The sequence below is a fragment of the Tyto alba genome, unplaced genomic scaffold, assembly GCF_018691265.1.
Source record: "Tyto alba isolate M040663 unplaced genomic scaffold, T.alba_DEE_v4.0 Super-Scaffold_38, whole genome shotgun sequence".
Lineage (NCBI taxonomy): Eukaryota > Metazoa > Chordata > Aves > Strigiformes > Tytonidae > Tyto > Tyto alba.
In genome coordinates, this window is record NW_024881313.1 from 1,361,760 (window position 1) to 1,388,134 (window position 26,375).

General features: G+C 46.1%; 2 protein-coding genes across 6 annotated transcripts in view; one reads left to right on the forward strand and one right to left on the reverse strand.

The window, feature by feature from the left end:
- Nucleotides 1-8,789, reverse strand: part of KAT2B (lysine acetyltransferase 2B) — a 47,904-nt gene extending 39,115 nt beyond the window's left edge. For all 4 annotated transcript variants that reach the window (XM_033008515.2, XM_042801690.1, XM_042801692.1 and 1 more), the window contains exon 1: nt 8,559-8,789. In XM_033008515.2, the coding sequence (XP_032864406.2) occupies nt 8,559-8,774 (216 nt within the window). In that variant the 5' untranslated portion in view covers nt 8,775-8,789. The remainder of the gene's footprint in view (nt 1-8,558) is intronic.
- Nucleotides 8,790-9,144: 355 nt separating this feature from the next.
- Nucleotides 9,145-26,368, forward strand: PP2D1 (protein phosphatase 2C like domain containing 1). Of its 2 annotated transcripts, none has more exons than XM_033008518.2 (4): nt 9,145-9,601; nt 10,703-11,531; nt 20,739-21,750; nt 24,946-26,368. In XM_033008518.2, the coding sequence occupies exons 3-4, from the start codon at nt 21,075-21,077 to the stop codon at nt 26,199-26,201; spliced, it is 1,932 nt and encodes a 643-aa protein (XP_032864409.2). In that variant the 5' UTR covers nt 9,145-9,601; nt 10,703-11,531; nt 20,739-21,074; the 3' UTR covers nt 26,202-26,368. The 2 variants fall into 2 exon arrangements, with proteins under 2 accessions (XP_032864409.2, XP_032864410.2); XM_033008519.2 differs by lacking the exon at nt 9,145-9,601 and having other exon boundaries at nt 10,543-10,875; nt 11,387-11,531.
- The last annotated feature ends 7 nt before the right edge of the window (nt 26,369-26,375 follow it).

Below are 26,375 nucleotides of genomic sequence, written 5' to 3' on the forward strand. Positions count from 1 at the left end.
ATGCAACTAAAACCAAGCCCATGACAAAACAGAAACAAGTTAATATTCCTTTTTGGAAACTAGAAGAGTGCTGTGTTTTGGATTTAGCTTTGGGTTTGGTATGAGAAGAATGCTGATAGCACACTGGTGTTTTGGCTGCTACTGAGACTTCAAGGACTCTCTGACTCCCCGTGTCCTGCCCGTGCGCAAGAAGCGGGGAGGGAGCACGGCCAGAGCACCAAACCCAAACTGGCCAGTGAAATATTCCATATCATGGAACATCATGCTCACTATAGAGAGGGGGGGTGATCAGGAAGGGGCTCGCTCGCTCTCTCTCTCTCTCTCTCTCTCTCTCTTTCACTTGTGGTATTGCGATTGCAGGATCTTGGTATTTTGGGATCACTCGCCGGGAACGGGCTGGGGATTGGTCAGCAGGTGGTGAGCAATTGCATTGTGCATTGCCCGTTTGTATTTTTCTATTACTGTCATTGTTTAAATTTTATTACCATTATTAAACTGTTCCTACCTCAACCTGCGAGTCTCCCTTTACCCCTCCGATTCCCTCCCTCATTCCCAGGTTGGGGGGAAGGGTGGGTGAGCAGCTGCAGGGTGTTTGGCTGCTGACCAGGCTCGAACCACAACAACCACCCAAGCAGCTTTAACTCAGTATTGACATAAGCAAACAATAACTGCACTGTTGGAGAAAGCTGTCCAAAACAAGGCTTGGCCACGAAAGCAACGGATGCCAAAAACAGTGATGCTACCAATTAACCTGCTGCTTACCCTGGGAAGTTTATTTACGCTCACCAAGCATGAAACAACACCGACTGAATGCAGCTAGAAGGAGCAACCACGAAGGGAGTGGTTGTGACTTTGGTAATCATGTCTCTCATCATTCACAAGTTCGAAGTACTGATTCTAGTTATCTGAAGAGCAGCTTTATCGGAGGGGATTTTTGTCTGCATATCCGAAAAATATTAGTTATTTTGATGGTAAAGTACCTCTAGCATCATTCATACTCCTATTTAATGATTGAATTGGAAGCAAAGGGTGCTTTTCTACTGTTCAGAGATATCTGTGCGCTGCGCTGTAACAAGACACTCATGAATTTGCACTGCCAAGACCTCAGTGAGGAAAGTATGCCAACTGCTGCATAGTATTTATGACTGAAACAACCTTAGTAGGAAAAATTGCGATGTTAATATATCCAGCACTAATATGTCATTTTTCAAAACCAATTCTGAATATATTTAATCCAATCTATTTCAGGAACATATTTCATTTTCCCTCTATGTTTCCAAATCCCATTTTACCTAAGGAAGAAGCACCCAGTAGAAGCAGAAAGGATCACAGCTTGACAGCTCCTAAAACCGACAGCTTTGTAGACTGATGGCAAATTGTTCTTCCAAACCAATTTCAATATACAGCAACCTGAGCACTAAGAAAACTGCTCCCTGCAGTTTGCCGAGAACCACATGATGTTTATACCATCTCTAATGCTTAAGTATTTATCCGGCTGGGCTCTGCTGGCGCCCGGGGTGGTCTGGCTGGTACAAAGGGGTGTAAGCGGCATTTTCAGCAGCCAGAGCCACCAGGATGAGTCAGAAATCCACCTGCAAGTGCGCAGCACCAGCACTTCCACATCCTTCCCCTTGGAAAGGGGACAACCTGCGTTGCCTGAACCCCCCTGGCTCTCCAAACTCACTGCATGGGTGCAGACTGCCTGCCACCCCATCTATCAATAATGTGGCATTCGGGGAGGTTTCAGTATGAAATGTGGGGAAGATTAAAACTTTTTTTTTTTTTAAAAAAAAAGTCTCATAAAATGCAATCTGGATGGATTTATGGTGAATTTTATGTTATTTTTTTATCATGTTTTCTATGAGTAATATGATTGGCAGAGAAGTGAACAAGGCCCGATGTTATTTTACAGCAGAAACCGCCTCTTACAGTTTCACAGGCATTGAGCCAGTTTTACTTTTGTTTGTTATCCAGACCTACAGAAACTCTTAAAGTTTAATGACTAGAAAGAGAGATCAGTGATTGAATGACACCTTTGAACCAAGGATTGTCCAGGTTTGGGGACTTCGGACATCTGTGAGATGATGTGAAAATCCACTTTCAATTAGCATCTTGAGCTAGACAAAACCAATGCCAAAAAACTGTCCACGTTTGCTTTGTGGGAGAGGCAACGTTGCCATGAAAGTTTTTGCAGTTAAGACAAGGATAGAGAAGCTGTCACAGAAAAAACTGTCAGAAAATAAGATTGTTGCCAAGGAAAATTCAAGAGATGATTGTAAAGAAGTTCTCAAACAAAAATTAATTGGTTATTATTTTAGGGAAGTAAGATTTGATCCTTCCCATGCAGCTGTCAGGACAAATGCTCCACACTGTAAATTACTGACATAATGTCATGCTTGTTATTAATTGCCTTGAATCATACCACAATGAAACATGTCCAGAAAAACCCCCTCAAACTAGGCACAAGCTTTTTGAGAATTTTTTCTCTGAGAGGAAGCAGTATTTCACAGAAGCTCACCACACAATGTTTACTATCAAGCGTAAAAACTATAAACAGTGAGTAACTACACAAACTTTAGTGTCACACAATAATTAACAGCAAAGATGCAAACAAACAGATGCACGAATCATGATAACAGCTCAGTTAAACTGCCAAAAATAAGTATCAACCCACCCACAGAAGAATAAAAACAGCGTGCTCAACAGCAGATTTTTTTCTGCCCTCGGTAGTATTTCCTCACCAGATCTTTTTGAAGCAGCTGTTAATTTGTATTGTTCAAATTATTCCAGAGACCTTTCTCAAACAACTACTAGGCTGTCGGGTTTTTTGTTAATCTCTCTATAAAACATCAGAATCAGCATAAATGTTCTGTTAACCAAGGGGAAATACAACCCAGAAATGTCCTCTTTAAAACTAAGCTTTCATTGTAGATGTTGACAGTGCAAGTATTTTGTAGTGAATACGCAATGTGCATTCCTCAGTGGCTTACATTGCTGAGTTGTTTTAAGTCTTCCACAGCGTTTTGTTCATTCAATCCTTTCTTTGACTACCTTCAGCTTTTTCCTTTCTTTCTTCCTTTTTTTTTTTTTTTTTTTTTTTTCCATGTCCCTCATCTGCTTTTCATTAGAAAATAAAGTATGACTTCATCTCTGCAAAAACTTAATTTAAGATCAAAATAGTTCTGAGGGGAGGAAGGAAAAGAAGCATTTGAACTCATATATCCAGTCCCTGGACCCTTGTTTTCTGGGACATCTGCAGAGCTTTGATAAAGTCACTGGAAAAAGTTGAGGTCTTCTGCATTAATGAAGCCTTCAAAGTAATGACTGTCATCTTTGCAGACCCAGGCATCACAAACTCTGCATCTTCATTGGTGGTTTTTAATAAAATTGGATGAGCGCATTATAATAAAACACAACAATTACACACTGTTGCCTGCACCCCCCAAGAAAAAAAAAAAAGTACAGAAATTATGTACATTTTGCACTGTGCCATATAATTTCAGTCATTTTTTTTGACCCCTTCCATGTTAGGTGGAGCATTACAATGTGGGAAATTGAACTGTCTGGTAGCTCCAGGCAGTGAAAACTGCAACTCTCGACAAGCTAAAGTTACTCTTTCCTTTAAAATACTGAATATATTGATAGCAGGTCAAAAATGGACAGTGAAAAAAATACAGCACACTTTAACACAAGTTGTTAGCATTTTTTTTTTTTTTTTTTTAAAAAAAGCAAGCACCTGAAAGTTACAATCTTGGCCCCTTTTAAGTGGGTTTCAGGTATCTAAATAATAACAAATAAATGAAGAACGTTACAGTAGCTTACTAAAACATTCCTCCACTTTTCAGACAGTGAAATGAACACAAGACTGTAATTAAGTTAGCTTGAAGCTTTCACAAAGTGAAAGAGTCCAACAGTTTTAAAGCTGAGTTTCAAAACAGTTGCTGTGCTGGGCTCTGTTTCCAACTCGAAATCATACAGGTTGTCCTGTTTGGTAACCGAGATGCAAAGCAGACTCAAGAGATTATACATACACAACATTAAAGATTCCTATTTCCAGGAAGTATAATTAATCTAGAAAAAATATTCTTCCTCCCAACACAAAAGCCATACGGAATACTCTAATTTTTTTTTCCTGCAAGCAATAATCTCAAATTGATGGTTTTAACAAAGAACATCACACAAAACATAAAAAATACATTGATGAATTTAAAATACATATATTTCCTACTCAAATGCCCAGTACCCAACAACCAGACAATTAGACACTGCTTGGAGAGCCGCTCATACGTATCAGGAATATACCTGACCCATTTATCTTTAACAATACAAAATAATCAGTTCGATGTTCAGCTCTAAGGAGATGTTCTTCATTTACAGATCAACTCAAGCATTTCATTCCCTGTATTTTTCAGTTTCATTTACAGAATAAATGTAGGCTACCATATAAAGCTTTTATTAATAATAGGGGCCCAATTCCCATGTTGTAAAGTTAATGGTAGATTTCCTATTTAATTTAAAGGAAGATGCTTTAATTGGGCCTATAAGACACCGTAAAACCGATTCACCCCACTATGAAAATGATTGTAAGAAAGCTTTAGAAGTCTTGTATGTCTCCTACACACTTCTGCAGAAAAAAAACTTTAATACCTTTTTCAGTTGAGCTTCAAGCAGCTGTACTCACACTCTACAGAGTCCAGCAGTAAGACGGCCAAGTCCCCCTCATCTTATTCTGCCTTATAAAAGTCAGGAAAAAAAAAGCTTCATTATGGAAATGGTGGTACATATTTACCCTATGAACTCTTTTTTACGTGTAGGAGGAAGAAAACTCCACAGAGCTCACTCTAGGATGAGAATTGGGAAGAAGTGCCTCTACCAAGGGTCAGCAGCTGCTCTGGAGCCTGGGACCCAGATTTTACTTCAACCTCTACCCCTCACTCACCTGCCACAGGGCCTTGGCCAAGTCATCTCATCATAACCCTTCTCACTCTCTGTCCATGTTGTTTATCTAAAACACAGAGTCTTTCTTCAGGAGGTATTATTCGCTGCTATTTGTGCAAATGCCTTAGGCTACTAGGCTCCAATTATATTTATAAGCAACCAGGCAATACTGTAAGGTATATATAATGAGAAATAACCAATTTTACAGAAAAGTTAGTGTACTAAAATAGTACATATTTCAACTTGTTTATAAGAAAAGCTCCCAGTGGGACTGGAGAGAGAGTTGTATTTTCACATACTGCAAACCAATAGGGGAAAAAAAGGCTGAGGAGACTTCCTCCTACATCTTCATTAAATATATTTATGTGTGAGTCTCACAGTACTGCTTTTATATAAAAGTGCTGCAAACTTGCATGCCTGATGCTCAGTTTCACACCGGACAAAACCAAAATGATGTATGCAGCCATTTGTACATGCACAGATCTAGTAAGTGCCAAATACAAAAACTTGCACAGCATACAGCACTATTGTGCACTTCCGAAAGTTGTAAAAACTGTGACAATTCCTAATATATATCTTACTGTTCAGAATGTGCTTTCTTCCCCGCACACACAAACTTGGGAACTTAAGGCGGCTTTTTTTTTACACAGAAGAGCCTGATCTCTCCCTTCCACCCCAACCTTTTCTCACAGGAGAAAAAGTCAAACGGAGCAGCTCAACAGCTACAACTCTCCTGTCCCAGCTCTCTTTCAAGAAAAAGAAACAAACCCCACACTTCTCTAGCCTGGGCAGCAGCTCCATAAACTTCACTCTCATTCTGCTCAGAAGATGGGCATGCTGAAGATGTCTTTGCTAGCAGTCTTTGTCCAGGTTTCCCACGAAGAAAAGGGATCACTGAAGAAGGACCAGGAGGTGCCTCTTGGGGACTGAGCACCCTACCCCTGAGCAGAGCCTTCCACCCTTTTCTGCTCGGCATTTCTGCTGTCACCAGTGAAATTCACCCTCTACACAGCCACCGACCTCTCCATCTTCATCTGTCACTGCTCTTCATCTCTAGCAAACACACGTTCCCTGCCTCTGCTACTCCCAGCATCTCTGAGGCTAAGTTTCTAATAAATTCTGCATGCTGAATTTTGCAAGGAGTTTTGCGTGGGAGAAGGTGATCAACACTAAAGATGCCATTACATGTTTTCGGCACTCCGACTTGTACAGCTCTATGTAGATTTACACAAGAGTCATGTTTGGCCACTAACTGAATGAAGACAGACATCCCCTTCCAAGATGGGGTGTTTGCGTTCCCTCACTCTTCTGCATTCACACACAAAAAAAGCAAAATAAATGGAAGAGAAGTTGCAACCCAAAGTAAGAAAAAGTTCATTTACACTCCGCTACAGTTTCTTGCAAACCACTAATGTTACAAGCCAAACAGTGTCCTTTTGGAGCACTTGCCAGGTGTTCAGGAAGAAAAATAACGTATTCTTCCACCCTGCTCCATCCTTCCCCCTTTATCCCACAGGGAAATGCCACTTGATTAGCTTACAAGGAGCTTCCCATCTGTCTACTCGCTTGTTTTGAGACCTGAAAGCAAGCTGCCTGTCACTGAATTCCTGAAGTGAAATAGCAAAGGCAGGTTTTGCATTTTAACCCGAACACGGAGCAGCATTCTGTGTTGTGGTTGTGCCGAGATTCTGGCGGGAGGAAGAGTCCCTGAGGTGCCCCCCAGCCGCTGGTGCCACTCCATCCATCACCAGAGCGGGGCACGCACCCGGGACTCCTCACGGAAGAGTGCCAGCAAGGACAGCCCGGCAGCACGAGCTGTCACCGCGCTGTTCCCCACTACCAGAGCCCTGTGAGAGGGAAGGGCGGGCTGGCGGCAGGCCCTCCTCCCCCCCTTCCAACAAACCACCTGTGGCACCGCGCGTGTGGGGCTGGAGAGTCCCCCAAAAAGGCTGCCGAGTCCCCCAAAAAGCAAAGGGTTTGGGAGGAGGCAAGGCTGTCTGCGCTTCTTCACAGCACAGCTGCTACCTCTGCGGGGCAAAGCACCTCAGGGGAAGGCTTCTGCCCTCATGAAGATCATCTGGAGGTACATCAGGGGGAAAAAATAAAAAAAAAGCAACTCACACACACACACTCCTAATAGCCTGTGAAAATCTTACCCGCCGCACAGCCAGCTTCATTTAATAGCAAGTCTTGGTAACATTAAAATATGGGGGTGCGAAGGGGGCTCAGCACTGGGAAAGCCTCAAACCATGCCACCCAGCCTTCCGTGAGGGCCGCAAGTTTCAAGTACGCTACCTGCTCTTTTAACTTACTGACACCAGTGTAATCGTGCAATGTCCCACCCATGCACCCAAGCTGAGGTGGAGGTGCCTGCACTTTTGGAAACAGCGAAGAAATTGAAACGCCTGTGACTTCCTTCATTCGCCCTCACATGACAGCATTGCGCCATGCCTTCGGCATACAGCTAAAGCTCCTCACACCACCAGACAGGACTACAGGGTCGCACCAGGATGAGCCTCACATTCAGTTTGTGCTTTCGCTTGACATTTGCCCTTTAGAGGCTCTGAGGTAAAGGGAGCCGACAAAACAAGATGCCCCTGTCTCACAAACAGCTTCTGAACGCCGAGAGCACTCCCAGAGCATTTCGACATCAGCACTGCCGAGGTGAATGTGCCAGACCCGCCGTGCATCCAGGAATTGCCCCGACAGCAGCAGCCCAGCCGGCGCCCCGAGCACGCCGGCCCCCACCCGCGCACACACGCACAGGCGACAGTGCCCGCTGCCACGGGCCCCCGAAGGCGGGAGCGACAGCTCTGAGCGAGCCGGCGGGTTCTGCTTCTCCCACCACGAAGAAAGAACTGCGGGTGGAAGGAAAGCGGTGGTGGAGGCAAAAGCCCAGGGCAGCTCTCCTGAACGGGGGAGGCGAGCGGCGGGCGGGCGCTGGAGAGACCCCCGCCGCCAGCCCGGGCCCGAGGCCCCGCGCACCGGGACGGCGCTACGCGACCGGCGGGGACGCAACTTTCCCGAGCCCGGAGGCCGCGGCCCCGGCCCCCCCCCCCCCCTTCGCTTCTCGGCCAAAGCGGCCGGTGACGGTGCCACGCTCGGGGCAGCGGCTTTTGCGATGTCAACAGCTCCGGGCTGCGAGGCCGCCGCCGCGCCAGCCCCCCCGCCCGGGAGCTCACACACACCCCACACCCCCCCCCGGTCGGGCGGGGGGTCCCCGCTCCCCGCCGGGATGTTTACCCGGCGGGCAGCTGCGGCAGCGTTCACCGCCGGCACCAGCAGCCGCCCCGCCCCGCCGCCTCCCGCGGAAGGTCGGACAGACAGACGGACGGACGGACGCCGGGAACGGGCACCTCCGGCCGGAGGAGGGCGACGCTGCCCCCGCGGTCCCGGCTTTCGGCGCGTTTGGTGGGGGGGGGGGGGAGTATTTTCGCGACCGCCAGCCGGAAAGCTCCGGGGGGAGCGCGATCCGCCGGCACCGCCACTTCCGCGGGGAGCGCCGGGCTGCAGCCAGGCCGCCTCCCCCGCCCGGCACGGCTCTTCCCCACCGCCTCTCTCCCTCCCTCTCGGTCAATCCCCACCCTCCGTGGGCGGGTGGGCGCCCGCGGCCGGGTTACCTTGCAAGAGGAGTAGACGCCCAGCTTCTCCAGCTTCTTGGCCCGCGGCGCGGCGCGCAGCTGCGCCTTCTTCCCCGCGGTGCGAGCCGAGCCGGGCCCCCCGGGGCTCTCGGCGGCGCTGCGGGCCGGCCCCCCGGCAGCCACCCCGCCGGTGGCCGGGGAGCCCTGCTGCGGCCCGCCCGCCGCCCCGGCCCCGGCACCGACAGGTTCCGCCATGCCTGCGGCGCGGCGGCAGCCGCCCGCCCGCCCGCCCGCCCGGCGCGGTGCGGAGCGGAGCGGCGCGGAGCGCCCGGCCCTGGGCCCTCCCCTTCGCCGCGCCGCCGCCGGCCGCTCCCCGGGGGGGGGGGGGGGGGGGGGGGGAGCGGGAGGAGGGACCCGCCGCTCCGCGGGCGGCTCCTGCCCCGCCGGGCGGGGGGGGCCGGCACCCGCCTCCCGCCGCCGCGCACGGCGGGGGGGGCGCGCCCGGGTCCCTGCGCAGGGGCGGGCCGCGCCCTGCGCCCCCGCGGAGGGGGCGGCGGCCGCTGCGGGGCCGGGCCGGGCCGGGCGGGGCGGGGAGGCTGCGCGGAAAGTTGCCCGAGGAAGCGGCGGCGGCGGCTGCGCGCGGGGCCGGCCCCGCTCCTCGGCCCGCGGAGCTGCCGCCGCCGCCGCTCCCGCGCTACTTTGTGTGACTTAACTGGCGGCGCTCCCCGCTGTGCGCTTTGCAGCCACCTTTCAAGGATTCATTTACTTCCCCCCCCCCCCCCGATGATTTCCAACTCAGTATATAAATACTAACCGGTTTTAAGCACAGGAGAATTCAAAAACTCTGCTCGGTTCCTAGTGTCATCGTTTTGGGGCTTTCATTTTACTTTTTTTTTTTTTTTTCGTCCAGGAACGAGTGTTGACAGCCGGTCAGTTTCTGTCTTAAAGGGGATTACCTTTTAACTGAAAGCTAAAGTTGAGTGAATGATCCCACCCCAGAAACGGCGCTCTACGCACAGAAGCAAGTGCCTCGGTTTTGGGGCAGTCACGCTGTTGCGCGTGTGTAAAAAAACGTGGCTCAGGTGTGAGAAACCACGAATGGCGATTCTCTAGCGCGGCACCAGGGTTTAAAAGGTTGGGATTGAGGCTGGCCGTTTGCGTGGGACCCACGCGGCCCTTTGAGGTGCAAACCCGGGGCGGCGGCGGGATGAGCTCGGGAGAGAATCCCGGCGCGCGCGCGTGGGGCTCCCGCAGCCGCAGGGGCCGAGCCGGCTGGCGCGAGGCGAGCGGAGGTGCCGCCGGGCGCGTGCGGGGTTGGGGGCGGGGGGAGGCGCTGCCTCAGCCGCCCCCCCCTTCTCCCCTCAGCCGCCCCCCCTCTCCCCTCAGCCGCCCCCCCCTCTCCCCTCAGCCGCCGCCCCCACTCCCCTCAGCCGACCCCCCCCTTCTCCCCTCAGACCCCCCCCTTCTCCCCTCAGCCGCCCCCCCTTCTCCCCTCAGCCGCCCCCCCTCTCCCCTCAGCTGCCTAGCTCCTGGGGACATTTTCAGGCATAAGGTTATACGGCAACTTGGCACATTCGTGAAAAAATAGGAAAAAAATGTTGTAGCGTTTTCATGAAAAAGGGGGCTCGGGATTTTTAGGTAGGGTTTTTTTTTTTGTTTTGGTTTGGTTATTTATTTATTTATTTATTTATTTATTTATTTATTTATTTATTTATTAATTATTATTTTTGGCTGAGGTTTTCAAATCGAGTGGGGGGGGTTGGTCGCGGTAGGGTGGGAGCAGCCCCCCGCGCCCCTCCGCGGGGTGCGGGGGGGGGGGGGGGGGGGGTTGGTGCTGGGCTGCGCTCGGTGGCCGCGGCCGTAAAATGGCTGCGGCCGGTCCCGCCGGGGGAGCCGGCGGCTCCCAGGCTAATTAAAGGGGGGGGGGGGGAAGAATTAATCCAGTTGCTCTTAAGAGAGAATGATTTTTTTAAACATTTTTTTTCAACTGTTTGAATCATGTCTTACAATAACAAATAGCCGCTGTATGGTAACATGGTAACAGGCACCTCAGAAGCCCTTCGCTTGCTTTTTTTTTTTTTTTTTTTTTTTTTTTTTTTTTACGCCGGTTAGGTTTCCACTTGAAAATGAAACTGGTATTGTTTAGTTTCACTTTCAGCTTTCCCACTACTCTTCCTTCTCAGCAAAAGGAAAGAGCGCATCTGGAACAACATATTGACTCCTATAGACCGCTTCATGTCGATGCGTGAACATAGACTCTTAGTTTCCCTGGGAGCTGCTGTAGCCTTTACATCCCCCAATACGTTTTTCTTTTTTCCTTTTTTTTTCCCCAAATCACCAGCTTCTCCTTTAAACGGTAAGATAATGCTATTTAGCCCAGCATTAAGTTTGCACACCTGCGTGTAAATTAATTACAACTTTCAATTCTGAAAATACATTTACTATTTTCACACAGGGGAGTAATTCCACTGGTGTTTATTGGGCCACTCAGCGTGCATTTATGTCTGAAGCTGCACAGGCGAGTGTTCCCAGGATCACAGCCTGTACGAACAACTTCATTCTTTCACCTTATTCTTCAAGGTCCTTAACAGCCTGAAAAGTTTTTGCTTCCATTAAAGTAAAATCAAGGATGAAAGTTGTTACGAAGCAGATACTGACTTTGGTTAAATGCCCAAATATTTGTTTACATTTTGTGGTGTGTTTATGAGGGTCTAATGGGAAAACACTGCTGTACTGCATATAGTAAGGCACTGGTTAGTATAATGGCAAAAAATACTTTTACTGCAGTTCCTTCTTGAATCCTCAAGAGCACGGCTGTCTTACAATACTATGTCTCTTTTTTTCCTTTTAACCTTGCTGCTCACCAGATAACCAGAACAGTTAATTCTACCAGCCCGTGGCTAGGGATACAGTTACTATAGTAACATTTACAAACACTCTACGCATGCAGAACCACTGCCTGCTACTGCAGAGGAGCAGCTTAGAAAGAAATCACTCTTTAACTGCAAATAGGTAAGTGTTTCTCTGTTGTTTGGTTTTTTTTCTTCTTTTTTTTTTTTTTTTTTTTTAACTTTAAGCCTCATTTCTAACTTTGTGCAAATATGTTGTTTAAAACACCAAGAAAAAAAGCTTGACTTCATCAAGAGCAGTTTCTCCAGTGACAGGTAAAATACTACATTCACAATTTTGGCAAGAATAAGGAATAAAAAGACCATTTGCCAGCTGGAAATATGGGACTATAACTTGGGCTGTGTTGACATGCAGCAGCTTCAGTGAATGTAGTTTGTCCAGGACAGGTTACGCTACGTTAGGAAAACCAAAAAATGGATGCTTTGACATAGGAGAGTATATATGTCATTCTCGATTTCAGATACCCAGGCTGGCTTTTTCTGCCAAGCGAATTTACAAGCAAGTACAGACTCATTTTTTAATTGTAACGCATGCATAACTCTGGGCACAAAAGAGTCACTCTGGTGCTCATTTTTCATCATTAAACATGCACTATGAAGATATTAAATCAGATTCAAACTCCAAGCATTGTCTGAAAAACCTTGGCCGCATTATTCAGTTTCTGTCCTTCGGGGCACATCAGTGGGTTTGCACAAGCCGAAGCGACTCCGAACCCCGCGCTGGGCGAGCGCGGCTGGGAGCTGAGGGAGCCTGCCCGCCCGCTGCAGCTCCGCTCGCACTCGGGTGAGCTGCTGGGTCACTTTGGGTGCTCAGCTCGCACTCGGGTGAGCTGCTGGGTCACTTTGGGTGCTCCGCTGGCACTCGGGTGAGCTGCTGGGTCACTTTGGGTGCTCCGCTGGCACTCGGGTGAGCTGCTGGGTCACTTCGGGAAGACTACTCATCCGCATCGAATTAAGCAAGCCAGGAGCTGGGTGAGAGGCGAGTGCCAGCTCCTGTGATTCTCAGGTCTGTGCCAGGCTGCTGGCAGCCGTGAGGGGGTGCCCGCCCAGAGCCGGTGCTCCCAGGAGACCATCTCGGGTCTCACCTTTGTTGCTCTCGCCCGAATTCGCTGGGAACGCCCGGCAGGCTGAAGTGCGAGAGCGGGCGCGTTATTCCAGCAAAGGAAGTGCTTGCATTCTTGATGCCGAGTCACAAAAGAGGAAATTAAAATGCAGTTTAGGGCGTGCCTGACACCTGGTTATTACCTAGATGTCATTTAGGGATTTGGGGGCCTATCTCAGTCACAGAGTTTAAAGAATGACTCAACTAATAGCAGCCTACTGCTGAATGCCACCTCTCTGAGAGGGACCTCTCAGCCCCAGGCCGAGCTCTGGGAGCCCACCCTTACCCCCCATCCCCGCCTCCCAGCCTAGTTGGAGTGAGTGTGCTCTCTCCTTTTGTTCATGATGGGACTTTTCTCCTTCTCTCCCACCTGTTTTTACTCTTGCTATTCAATGCAAATGTGAAAAGCAGAGCTCTTGCCCCTCCAGGAAATTTCTCCGAGTATAGAATCCTATTGTGTCCTTTCATTAGCACATTTCTCGTGGGTGAAGTGGCCTCCCTCTTGGCCACCACACGTTCAGGACTGCTATCAATATTTTATGAATCACTGAAAGTATTAACAGTACAAAAGTTTTGTTCATTATGCTGTCTCTAGCATCTTGTCAGCTTCCCATGGTGCTTACACATGGCTTTAATAATGCAGATGGCAGACCTTCCCACCAGGCCTTTGTCTGTTATTGGGAACCTCACACCCCAATTATCCAGTTTTTAAAGGAAAAAAATGTGAAAAAAAAAATAATGGAGAAAATGTCATTGCAAAGTTCAGGGCTGTTTTAGTAACAAAAAATCCTTGTTAGTGATGAAGCACTTAGCAGTTTTTATTCACTTCTTACCCATTGAATGCTCTTCTTGACTGCAGTCTTGATTTAACAAAAACCAAGTGAGAAAACTGAAGGCTGGGCTCACGCAGCACCGGGCATTTACTGCCTTTGCCAGTAGAATGTGAAGTGTACGCGCCAAGTTCGGAAGGTGCTTGTTGAAGTTGTTTAGCCATCTGCAGTGGCTGCATAGGCTTGCGCTGTGTTATTTCACGGTAGTGAGAGGTCTAGTTTGATCTTAATGCAAACATGGGATGTACCGTCTTGTTTTCCCCTTACCTTTTCTTTCTTCTGCATCTCCCAGAAGTTTGTGGGGTTTTGGTTGGTTGGGTGGTTTTTTTTTAATTCCTTTCTAGAACATATTTTTCGCTTCTTCCTGCTACTTAACATGTGGCAGAGATCCCCACAGTTCTCTGGGACCCCACTCGGCGTACTCTGACTGTCTGTGTTCTGACAGTTTTCCTGACCACCCCATCCCCGCGTCGGGCAGGTCGGGCAGTGCTGGCAGCCTTACGGGCTGCAGCCCCCGGCCCCTGGCACAGCCTCAGCTGGCAGGGGTAGGAAGGAAGCAGCTGCCTCTCTGCTACCTGCACCTGAGTAGCTGCTGACCTGCACCCCTGATAGGACACTGATTTAGATAATAAAACGCTGCATAGAAAATCCCCTTTATTTCTGTAAAATGAAGTTACACTGGCCTAAGCACATCTGGCCGTGCAAGCCCACTCCTGGGTCTTCTCCAAATCTGTGTGGGAGAGCACCTGGAAATCCTAAAGCTATGGACAAAACCACAAGCACTTCCGTTAAACCACAGATACTAAACAGGTTAAAACCCTCTGTTTAGACCAACCATAACTGTGGTGTATATGGCTGGAAAAAGCAGAGGAACTCCAGGAGTAAAGCAGTAATCCCAGATGTGGGGTTTTGGGGTGAGGAAGGCAGGGTGTCACTGGGAGGAAAGCGCGGGAGGCACAGTTATCTTTGCTCACCTTCCTCTCCTGCCACTGCTTTCTCCTTGTGGGTTCCCATAACCTCCTGTGCCTCCCCTCCCATGCTGAGCCCAGCAGGCTTGCCATCCCCAATTGACCCTTCGTACCCACTCCACCCCACGCAGGTACTTGGTGGGTTACAAACTCCTTCCTCTGCCCTGTCAAGACAGACCCAGCTGCCAACAACAGGTGCAAAGTATCTGGAGCGTAGAAAGAGCTGGTTTTGCCATTTTTTTTGCTATTCCCATTTCCCAGATTGATGCTTCCTCCCAGCTGAGGAGCTGCACCTCTGCCCAAGCAGACAGTGTCACAAATTACAATTCTCACTTATGGCAACCTAATGATGGGGACCCTTTCCACTTGATAGGGTGACATAAAACCAGTCGGCCTGGAATCCCAGGATTCCAGTTTTGGGCAACACTTAAGAAGGTAAATAAGGAGACTAATTATCTTAATGTATTCCATAATTATTTAGATTATTAATCACTTCCTTCTTTCTTGCCTATTATCAGGTCTAGGTGTAGGAGTGTTCCCAAGTCCCAAAGGCAGGCTCTGCCCCTCGCACGCTCCTGTGACTCACCAGGTTCATCTTTATTTCTTCCCACACCTTCCATAACAAGGCTTCCTTGAAGCAGCATCATTGCCTCTGGGGATACAGTGCGTAGGGTACTACACACACCTGAGTTGACTCACCTGGTGGAAGATGTCTTGCTCCTTCCTCTGCAGGTGGTTTTGGAGACGCAAAGGGGCAGCCCTGCTAAAAGGGGTGGAATGTGTAGGGCACGGCTGCTGGGTTATCAAATCAGTTTGTCTTTTCAGGCAGAGTTTTTTGGAGGTCGCTTATGCATTTAATAAAGGCTACATAAAGTTTTTCACACACGACATAAGCTCTTCACTGCGTTGGCTGCAGGCGACCGTGCAAAACTGGGACCTGGTAAGACCAGCCCCTGCCCAGGTGACAGCCTTTGCCCACCCGGGGCTGGGCCACAGGGCACGCCCCACGCCATACCACCAAGCTGCACCATGGCCAAAGCCACAGCCCCACTGGCCACCCGTGGTGGCTCCTGGCCAGGGCCCTGCCGCAGCGATGCCGAGAGTCCCTGCCGTGCTTTCTGTACACAGGTGTGACGCATTCGCAAACAATTTTCCAGGAGAGGTGTTGCTGCTAAACCGTGCGATGGGCTGAGGGGAGGGAAATCAGTCAGGAGGAGAGGAGCAGGGCAGAATGCATGGAGGCAACAAAGCCATGCCGGGGCATCTCAGGCATGTGAGAAGAGGGGGCCGAGAGAGAAGCACTGGCTGGGGCGTGAGCAGAGGGAAGGCATGGCAAAAATTAAAGCAGGGAAGAAAGAAATGGCAGGCAAGGAAGCCACTACTCATTCAGCAAGAATTTGCAGCATTGGACCCTGTTTATATGTATTAGCTGATAATATTGTGATGAGAAGCGAAGCTCAGGGAGACTGTGACCTCCATTTTATGTCCCACAGCCATTCTCTGCCTCCTCCTGTCACCCACGGGCAGGCAGGCATCTTCCCCGTGCTGGTTTCAGCATCCATAATAGTCATAGTTTTCTAAGATCACAAGTATGTAGCAAATAATTAAAAAAAAAAAAAAATCTTACAGAGGAATGAGTTCAGGACTAGAGATGGTGTAAGTTAAGTGGTGACTGTGACAAAGGTGAGTGAGGAAGAAGCACACTCTGGGTGGAGGCAGCAATGACATGCATCAGAGGGAGATGACTGCATAGGGGACTCCTCTGTTTGGATACGGATCAGATCCTGGGTCCTCAAAGCTCAATTAATGACATCTTCACAAATTAAAAAAATTAGATTGTAGTGCCAAATTGCAGAAACAGAAAATAATCTCAACCTTGCTATATGAACAGCAAGCAACTCCAAGTGCCACAGCTAGATAAGGTTGCCAGAAATATGAGATTTACTGGGCTGGTGGTATCCTCTGCCACACAGGTCCCTGGCCTGCAGCCTTGTGCTCTGCCTCAGTTCCACCCCTCACACACAGGGCAGCGTATGGCAGAGGTGAAGCAGCCTCCCTTGCCTAGTAGGAGGCTCTATGTTGTGACACAAGCAGTAAACACAATTTTTGCCCTTGAAAATGTGTACAGTCTCAAACTGTGGTTCACTCCCCATTTTTCTACATCTTCTAATTTTTTTTACCTGCTTCTATTTTTAACTCAGAAAACAGTGCTGAGTTTTGGCTTCCTAAGTAGGCACAGGGAAACTACAGCGAGCTAGACAGCTGAATTTTATCTTTCACTCTCTGAGGCTGAGCACACTTTATCTTCGTGTGTTGTGTTGTCAGTATCTCACTGTTATCCTTTAACCTGACAGCAAAAAAACTTGGGAGTCTGTGTCTGCTCCTGATGGGCGAAATGTAAGGAGAGAAGGAAATACCAACTAATCTTTTTACTTCATAAGAGATCAACAAATGAAATGTTTCCTTTTCATTTTTACAAGTTTTTTAGCTATTAACATAAGCAGTGTATGCATACTATAACAAATTAACATCAAGACTACCCTTTTAATAATTATGAGCAAAATGATCGCCACCAAAGAGTTGTAGCATATCTTGTTATTCTACATGAATTATTACGTATATTATCCTGGTTACTTATACACTGTAATGAAGTGGGACTGTTTTGGTGCTCCGAAATTGTGATTTGTTAGCACATACACCCACTTGCAGAGATATAACCATCTATGAAGTATGTTATGAATGAAGCTTACTGAGGTTAAACTAACATTTTGTTGAACATTTTCAATTTCCTGTCTCTAATCCAAGGGGCTTTCATATGTACTACATGTAAAATGGGTTCATATTTAAAAGGCTGACAAAAAGCTTACCATATTTCTCCGTATGTATTAGTCCTGAATTTTCTCATGCCTGAACGCACCATCGTGATGACAGCAGTGAAAAGGTTTGTGCGATCTCCCAGTCACAAATTCAAACTATCCAGAGAAGGAAAAGGGCTCTGCACAAGCCTATCTTTCACTGCTATTTTAACCACGTGCCTCCTTATCTTGCCCCACTAAAGTAATGCAGCATTTCTAAAGGAAGGTGATGCTCACCTTTCGTAAAGATGGACTTTCCCATAAACTGATCCTACAGCAGATTGAGAGCTGTAGCTACTTGCAAGCTCACCTCTGCAAGGACAAGGTATGCTAACTACAGTGTCATAAAGGTTTTTTGAGTGCTATCACCCTCCACTGAAGTGACCGATTATAAAATTTTAAAAAGAAAATCTAGCTCAGCTGACCCGAGGCATTTGATTCTTTAAAATGTATTAACTGGAGCTGGAAGGGGTTGTGGCTTTCTCTTTTAATGCTCTTGTAATTCTAAAACTGTTGAAGGAATTTTGTCAAACTGTCACCACAGGAAAAAAGTGCATGCCTTGAAAAACAAATTATGGAAACACTTACAATGCAGAGGTGATGAACAGAAATGCTGAGAGAGAAGAAAATATACTTCCCAGCTGAAATGCTGGAAGAGACAACAGCTGCAAAATAGTTACTTTAAGGTGTGACTTTATCAAGTTTAAAGAGAGCCCCAGAAAATGAATGAGGTTGAAACAGGATGAAATTACCAAAGGCTACTCTCTTAATGATGCTGTGGGATATTACCACTGCTAAACCACAGCCGTTTGCCCCGGTGGTGGATTAACAGCAATTAACAATAGTCACTGAAAGTCAGAAATCTCAGAAGAGAGAATACAGTAAAAACCTGTAACGTATGATGAATTTTTTGTCTGATACTTCTCATCCATACACACATAAATACTAAACAAATAAACCAAACTTCATAAACAAACACTATGTTTTCATACTTAGTAGACAGATGATGTATAGGCTGGCAAGCTGAGCTTCCCAGGTGGCGTCAGGATTTTGTGTTACGGTGTCTGTACAGGTATGTTATGTACTGATCTAGGGCGGAAAGGATGTTACACAGGCAGCTGCACATCACCTTACAGGCCACAGCAGCCTTTCGAACAAAATGATGTCTAAGCTGTATTGGTATTTCCTCTGTATGTTATATACCTGTTTGCTTACCCATCTCAAGTTATAGGCAGAATTATTAGTGCTGCTATCAACAGGATTGCCTCATGTTTTCGTTAACTTAAAACTTGCCAGATATTAATTGTTCCTACTGAAATTTTCCAAGCCTGAAGCAGAATCATTTGAAGTACCGGGCAATATGGTTTAGATGTTTCTGAGAATGTGATTTGAAAAAATACGCTGTTTTGCTTGCATTAAATGAAAATTCTAATAACTATTTCATAGAGAAGCTCTAAGACTGTCAGGTTTTAAACCAGGCCTTGGAAATTTGGCTGAGACGGCATCAGTGGTGCAGCTGTTGTCATTTTTGTAAATTTACCCAAATCAAAGATACAGTATTTAAAAAGCAGCATCAGCTTGCCGGTGCCGAGTGGGCCAGTGCTCGGGGGCTGGATTGGGGCACGGAGTGCAGAGAGTGCCTCACCACGACCTACTCCACAGCTCCGACTCTTGGGTTAGCAGCCCCAGGTGCCCGACCCAAGAACAGCCTCCTATTTCATCTTGGCTCTCAGTACTCCCTTTGCTGATGGCAGCAAGCTGAAAGTGTCTCTACATGCACGTACCCCCATCACAGCAGGAGTGGTGCTCGAAAGTAGATGTTCAAGAGAATGCCTGTGTGGGGCTGGAGAGTCCCCGGACTCCGGAGGGAACACAGCACCGAGGAACAAGAATGAGGAGACAGACGGGGCTCGAAAGGGAGACTGGGACGAGGAGAGGAAGTGGGAGAAAGCAGATGTGTGGGGACAGGAGGGGCTTGCTTTGGCTGGAGAACAGGCAGAGGCACTTCTGCAGACCGGACCCTTTGGTGCCTTTACACTACCTGGCCTTGATTCCGCGTTTTCAGCCTCGCTGCTCCTCCGTGAGCTCTGTCGCAAGGCGCGACTCCCCGTCCATCCCGATGGCTGGAGAAGGCGGAGAGCACGTGTGGCTGTGCGCGGGTCGCACAGCTCAAGGAACAGGGGTGTTCCCCACACACCTGACAGCTCAAACACCGCTCGGCCCACTTCGTAATACTTCTGTATTAAAGGAACGTGAACATTGAAAACTAGCTCTCATAAGCAAGAAATCCAACAAATTGTCCACATAAACGTAATTTATCTCTAGTGTGCCTAAATACAATGGTATAAAACAACTTGAATTTTTTCCAGTTGTCCTGGTTTGGGCTGGAATAATGTTCCTTTCTGGTAACTAGAAGAGTGCTGTGTTTTGGATTCAGCACTGGGTTTGGTATGAGAAGAATGCTGATAGCACACTGGTGTTTTGGCTGCTACTGAGACTTCAAGGACTCTCTGACTCCCCGTGTCCTGCCCGTGCGCAAGAAGCGGGGAGGGAGCACGGCCAGAGCACCAAACCCAAACTGGCCAGTGAAATATTCCATATCATGGAACGTCATGCTCACTACATAGAGGGGGGGTGATCAGGAAGGGGCTCGCTCTCTCTCTCTCTCTCTTTCACTTGTGGTATTGCGATTGCAGGATCTTGGTATTTTGGGATCACTCGCCGGGAACAGGCTGGGGGTTGGTCAGCAGGTGGTGAGCAATTGCATTGTGCATTGCCCGTTTGTATTTTCTACTGCTGTCATTGTTTTCATTTTATTACCGTTACTAAACTGTTTCTATCTCAGCCTGAGAGTCTCCCTTTACCCCTCTGATTCTTCCCCCATTCCCAGGTTGGGGGGGAGGGTGGGTGAGCAGCTGTGGGGTGGTAGGCTGCTGACCAGGCTCAAACCACGACATCAGTTGACTCCCAACTAAAACTGATGGCAACAAGAGTGAGATTAGAATAAAGAGATACAAAACACGGCCAGAAGCATTGGTGTATCTTCCATGCAAGACTGGCAGGTTTTTTTTTATCTTGAATAGGCAGGGATTTTTGTGGGGTAATTTTTTTTTGCAAATAAGAATTAAACTCCACTACCATGTCTAGAATGTGATGTAGCGATACAGAAAAGCTGATGAGGAACTACTTCATATTTACAGCTCTAATGGTGTGAAGGCACAGGGCTATGTGTTAAATCACAAAGAGGAAACAAGTGACTGGGACCTTACTAGGTACAAGAGTAATCTAAATTGTATCATGAATACGTTATTTCCAAACTTTTCCCTTCCTGAATTTGCTGTGTTGCTGATTTTTAACAGTTACTAGTTACAATTTTTACATAATCTCACATGGGTTTCCCAGTTTGTTGACCACGGTATGCATTTGTACATAATGATGCAATTCAGAGCTTAGAAGAGAGTGAGAACAAAACTTAGGTAAATGTAGTGTTACCTAATATTAAAATATTGAAATATGAAAATATAAAAGCTCCTAACATATTCAACTCCTTTATAGAATGACATGGGAGGAAAAGTCGCAAGACAAAACAAACCCACCTGGATTTTGAACATTCCAGAGATGAGGAAGATCAGCTGAAGGTCACAATTGCACCCTAGTACGATGATTCCAAGCGCATTTCAGTTTTTTTGCTCTGTGTGTCAACAAGCAATATATCCCTACCACCTTCTTCATCATAAAATAACCCAGAGCCCTAACTTCGCTGGGCTTTGATAGCCCATAACGATTGGCAACACAACAGCTCAGAGACAGAAACTAATTTAAAAATTGACCAAGATTCCTAAATATTCCGCGACACATAGGCACAAGATTGATTGCTCATTTGAACTCCTTATGGATAATCACACTCCTACATCATATTATGATCGTGCTAATATTAACCACCCTAGTACTTCTAAGAAAGTAAAGAGTTCTTTAATAAAAGCATTATCAATTTGCCAAGATAAAAATTCCCCATGGCAGGGAGAAATGGAAGACAGATTCATTGTGCTCGACAACTACGGAAACAGGGCAGATACGTGTTTTCTGGGGTTACTTGATGGCTCCTATGGCGCGACAGCTGCAGAAACAGTTGTAGCAGAGCTTCCACTTCTATTTCTTGATCAGCTTGCTCAAACGGATTCCTCCTATAAAAAGAGTAAGGATGAACAGCAAATTCTAGATTCTTTTGCCACAGTCATCAAGGCAGATTACAGGGAAAAAGAGAAGATTTTCTCTGATAAACCAGGCGATGACAAGACCAACAAGACCAATACTCACGAATGGATTCACAAAGCATATGCCAAGTCCTTTTGGAGAATGGATAGACTTCTACGACTGGGCAGGAACGAGGTTTCCAAAGTTCGCTGGAGTGGCTGCTCAGCTGTTACCTGTTTGGTGGAGAGAATCCCCAGTGAAGAGACAGATGGCACACAGGAAGAAGAAAGAGAACATTCTGAAGACAACACACACAGGCCATTAGCCAGGACAGCCAAAGGTGTTGCTGGGTTACTGCATATTGCCAATATAGGTAGGTACATTCCACACTACGATTTTTTTTTTTTTGCCTCTGTCCAATAAAAAGAAAAAAAAAATAAGCTAATCTAGAGATCTGTTGGCAGTAAATATGTGGAGATAAAAAGCTGCAGTTGCTTTAATCTGACAATGTAAAGGAGACATAATAAATTCCCTTGCAACTGATATTGGTATCAGGCAGTATTAAGCTTATCTAATAAGCACCTTCATTTGAGTTATCACAATAAAGTCAGTTTACTAATGCAAAAAGACACAGTTAAGAAGCATTCCATAATATACAAGTGACCTCTGTAAGAGCAGTAAGGACAATTTTTTCATTTTTGTTTTTAAATCAATAGGAAGTTTAAGATGTCATCCTTCTAGGGCAATCATAAATCTTCTGATTTTAGATCTGATAAATCCTGCGTGTCAATGAAACATGCTTAAGGTATTATTTTTGTTCATTTCACTGACAAGTGATACATTTTGCTACCAGAAAACCAAAAACATGATCTGTGGGGATCATCGGAATTAGCAGTATCTGAAATAGAAATTGGTTGTTATTTACTGTTGTTACGGAAGATCTATTTAGACCTGTTTCCCTGTGAAGGACACCCCTGCTTTGCCTTTCTAGAGTGTAGAAAATCAGTTATTAATTACAGTCAGAAACACTGACACATTCCTACTGCTTCTCCACCCGGCCCTGCTGCAGGAAACTCTAGACAAAGCTCCTGCAGTTCTTAGCAGCTCCACACACTGTATCTTCCCACTTGGTGATTTTTGTTACTAATTAAGTTCTCTTGTGTACGTAGGACAGCTGTATGATTACAAGATGCTTGCTTTCCCATAAAGGACTACACAAGCAGAATTATATAAATTTATATAAACGGATTTGTGTCTACAGTTACATTCTCTAGTGTCTTCCAGGCTCTACTTGAAGCACAGGCCCTGCACTACAATACTTTTCTACCACTCTCCCCAGCATTAGGAAGCAGTGTGCTAGCACTGCAACTTTCCGTCAACAGGGCCACTCTTTCCTCCTCAGACGAGCATATCCACAACATTTGTAAGACTTCATGTGCACTGATGTTGAACTAAGTAACTGTGGTCTGTCCTCCCGACACTTCTTGCTGTAGCCGTACTTCCTCGACTTTTAACAAGCATTTTTGCAGCTACCTGAACTTCACTGTTGTGGGTATCAAAATTGGAAGCTTAGCGCTAGATCAAGATATTCCTGCGGGAGATAAAGTCATACAGGAGTAACTCACATGAAGGTTGTAATGTTTTCAGATGCATTTGTTTCTACCTCATTGGAGAAGAAACCCATTTTTATTCCAATGAACTTGAGAGATAGGATGAAGGTAATAACATTTAGTAAAGAATTTACCCAACCTGAGTTTTCTGGTTCTAGTTACCTGCTTCCATCCTTCCTTCCCAGATCAGATTTTATGCTGGCTGCAATTAAAGATGCTGTAAACTGAAGCTCCGCTAATGAGTTAAGGCTTGTAGTTGATCAGAGATACTTTAAGCCTTTTATGATTAAAGTCCACAGTTTTGAACCACTGCTAAATACACATTTATTTAATCTAATACACTGAATTTTCCACCAAATGTATCACATCAAAGAAAAATATTTGCACAACATTGAGCTTCATTTCCCCCCCCCCCCCCAGGAATGTGTTCTTGCAGAAGTATAAATATGCTCCTTCAGCACCAGGTAAGCAGCTGAAGAGGATGGTCAGATAGGCGGAGCAGAAGATGGTGGCACTGGCCAGCTTTGTCTTCTTCCTTTAGTCCCACATTGATAGGTCAGCTAGTTTTTGATGATCCTTTTGCCCTGTCTCTGGTTTGCAGACAAGAAACTTGCATCCGAAAGTGACTAGATTTTACTCTTTCTTGCAGTCAAATTGTTCCACAGGGGTGATATGATGCCATTTGTTAGGCTTACAGCTGGCGGTCTTACTCCGAGGGTTCAAAGGAAATTTTAGGCAACCTTTTAGCTCTCCATGGAAATCAGTGGAAGGAGGGAGCAAGCACAAGGAAACATTCACACAGCATAACTTAAGGCCTCTACATTCTATCATCAATAAAAAAGGTGTGTCCTTCAGTTCGATACTGAATCACCTTCTAGAGAAATCTGCCTTCACATAGACTACACTTAACTGTCTTTTACACTCGACCATGCCAATACTGCCAAAGAAACACAACCACTGCATAAGCAGTGCCTACTTATAAACACTTTTCAGAGATCCGCGCCCGAGTCTAGCCAGGTTATATTAAAAACACAGTATAAATGAACACACTGCAGCCATCTTAGTGCCTGGAAAGCTACCATCCCACTCAAGTACCTTCTCTAAGACATCACTTTTGCCCTTATGCCAACACATGGGAGCAGACCAATCACCACCTCTTACGCAAAAAATAGTCTTCTCCCAGCGTAGCCACAGAGGATCTAAAACAACGCATCACTTGGTTCCAGAGCTGCTTTCCTTTACACTATGCAATCAAGCCTGACAAGACTAGTCACCTGCTGTATTGCAACTTCTAACACTTTTCATTCTCACTGTGCAGATTTCAAAAGTTTCCTACTAAAGGAGAGGAGTTATTCCTCAACTTCTCACGATGACTGTGAGAACTCTTGCTCCCTTGGGTCCCTTAACTGAGCAAGAAAGTTAAGGCATCATGTTAGTAAACTAAATTCTACACGATGTCCAAATTGTTTTCAGGTAGTAGAAATTCTATAGTGGTAAAAATATTCTGAACCTGTAACTTATTGATGAGTCCGTTCAGCCGCAGTATTTTGAAAGCACATACTCTCCTAGGGGAAAAAAAAAGTATTTAAGAAAAATATGCACTCTTGCTTAAAAGCCAGTCAAGGTGCAACATCAGACTGCACTTTAAGCTGAATGAAACGTCACTTAGGACTCCTCATAAGAGTTTAGATGCAGTCAGAAGAATAAGGTTCTGAAATAGTTTTCTGAATAATGGGAGGGAAAAAAAAACCCCATAACAACACAGAAAACTTCGCTGTAAAATAGAACCAGATTAATTGACGGGCATATTGTTGACTGTGGCTGTAGATCACTGAATTACGACCTCATGTCTTTTTCTCAGTCCTTCGCAAAAGGCGAACTGTTAATGTAACAGCAGTATCTTAAAACCCCCCAAACACTATGCTATAATTCAAAATATTATCTTACTTCAATTTTAGGTAATGCACATGCAGTCTTATGTAAAAATGGGAAGAGTCACTGCCTCTCAAAAGAGCACAGCACCTCTAATGTAAGCGAGAGAAATCGTATACTTCAGAATGGTGGGAACATCAGCATTAATGAACCAGATGGATTAGTAGAGGGGTACCTGAGAACTACCAGGGGTCTTGGACATCATGGAGATCCAGTACTGAAAAAATCTGTTATACCTGTACCTCATACTATATCTGTCCTTATCGATGATACCTGTCAGTTTCTTATTTTAGCTTCTAATGGGCTTTGGGAGGTTTTGGATTACCACAAAGTACTTGCAATAACTCTAACAACATTCACTCATTATTTGAGAATGTATGAATATATTCAACAAAATGGGACTTCTCCGTACAAGTATCAGTATTTGCTGCCCCTCACTGAAGAGAACTTAAATGATTCACAGGCTGTTAATGATCTGCAAGATGCAATAGAGATACTGTATTCCAATAAAGACATTTTTCTCATTGACTCAAGGGGCAACCTGAAAGAAAATAAGCCAAAATATTCTCAGAGGAAACATTTGCAAAGTGAAGACAGAATTCCTAAGGAAACTGATGACCGCAAAAATCAAGCTGATCCAGAATTGTCTCTTTTCAGTAACAATGAGGTAAATTCACAGAACCAAGAGATAAAACAGTCTGATTCTAGCACACAAGGTGGCTCTGCAGAATTGAAACAGCTTGAGAACAGGGAAGTTTATCTATGTAACAGTTTTCAGCCACAGTCACAGACTGCAGAGCAAGAAGAAACACACACTGACACTTTCTGTGCAACAGGTCCAAGTTGCACCCAGAAACAGCTGCCAGAGAACACACTGGCAATAGGGTCTAAAGACATGAAACAGCCCCCCAAAGATACAAAAGCATGCCTATCTGTTGACGACTCAGGTCCACAACCAGCAGAAGAAATGGACTCCAAGATATTTTGTGACAGACCTGCAAGTTACACTGGTCAAGAACGGCTAAAGGCTGTATCACCCGTGGGTTCTGAACCCCCCGCCCCCCCCTCTGAAGCAGACACACCACCACACCCGTCCCATCGCAAATTACAAACTGCAGGAAGGGGCAGCGCCACCCCCGAGACACTCTATGACAACGCAGCAAGCTACATCAGTGAACAACTGGTAAAGACAGCATTAGCTGCAGGTTCAAGAGATAACATTACTATTTTGATTGTGCTTCTAAATGGATGTGATAAGATACCCAATTACCTCAACATTTAAAAATTTATCATAGAATAACAGGAGTGCTACAGTAAGCTCATATTTAGCTGTGTCATGAATTTACTTGTAATCATCTTAAACGCTGACCCATATAGTAAATCAGACATCTTGTCTGGAACTGTACAAATGCAATAAAACCTTCTGAAACTGTCAATAAGAAACAGTAATCAAAAG

Excerpts from the sequence above, each read along its gene's own strand:
- PP2D1 (XM_033008518.2), top strand. The coding sequence starts at position 21,075 with ATGGATAATCACACTCCTACATCATATTATGATCGTGCTAATATTAAC. Across the intron at positions 21,751-24,945 it reads ACTGCATATTGCCAATATAG|GTAATGCACATGCAGTCTTA; the intron begins GTAGGTACATTC and ends CTTCAATTTTAG.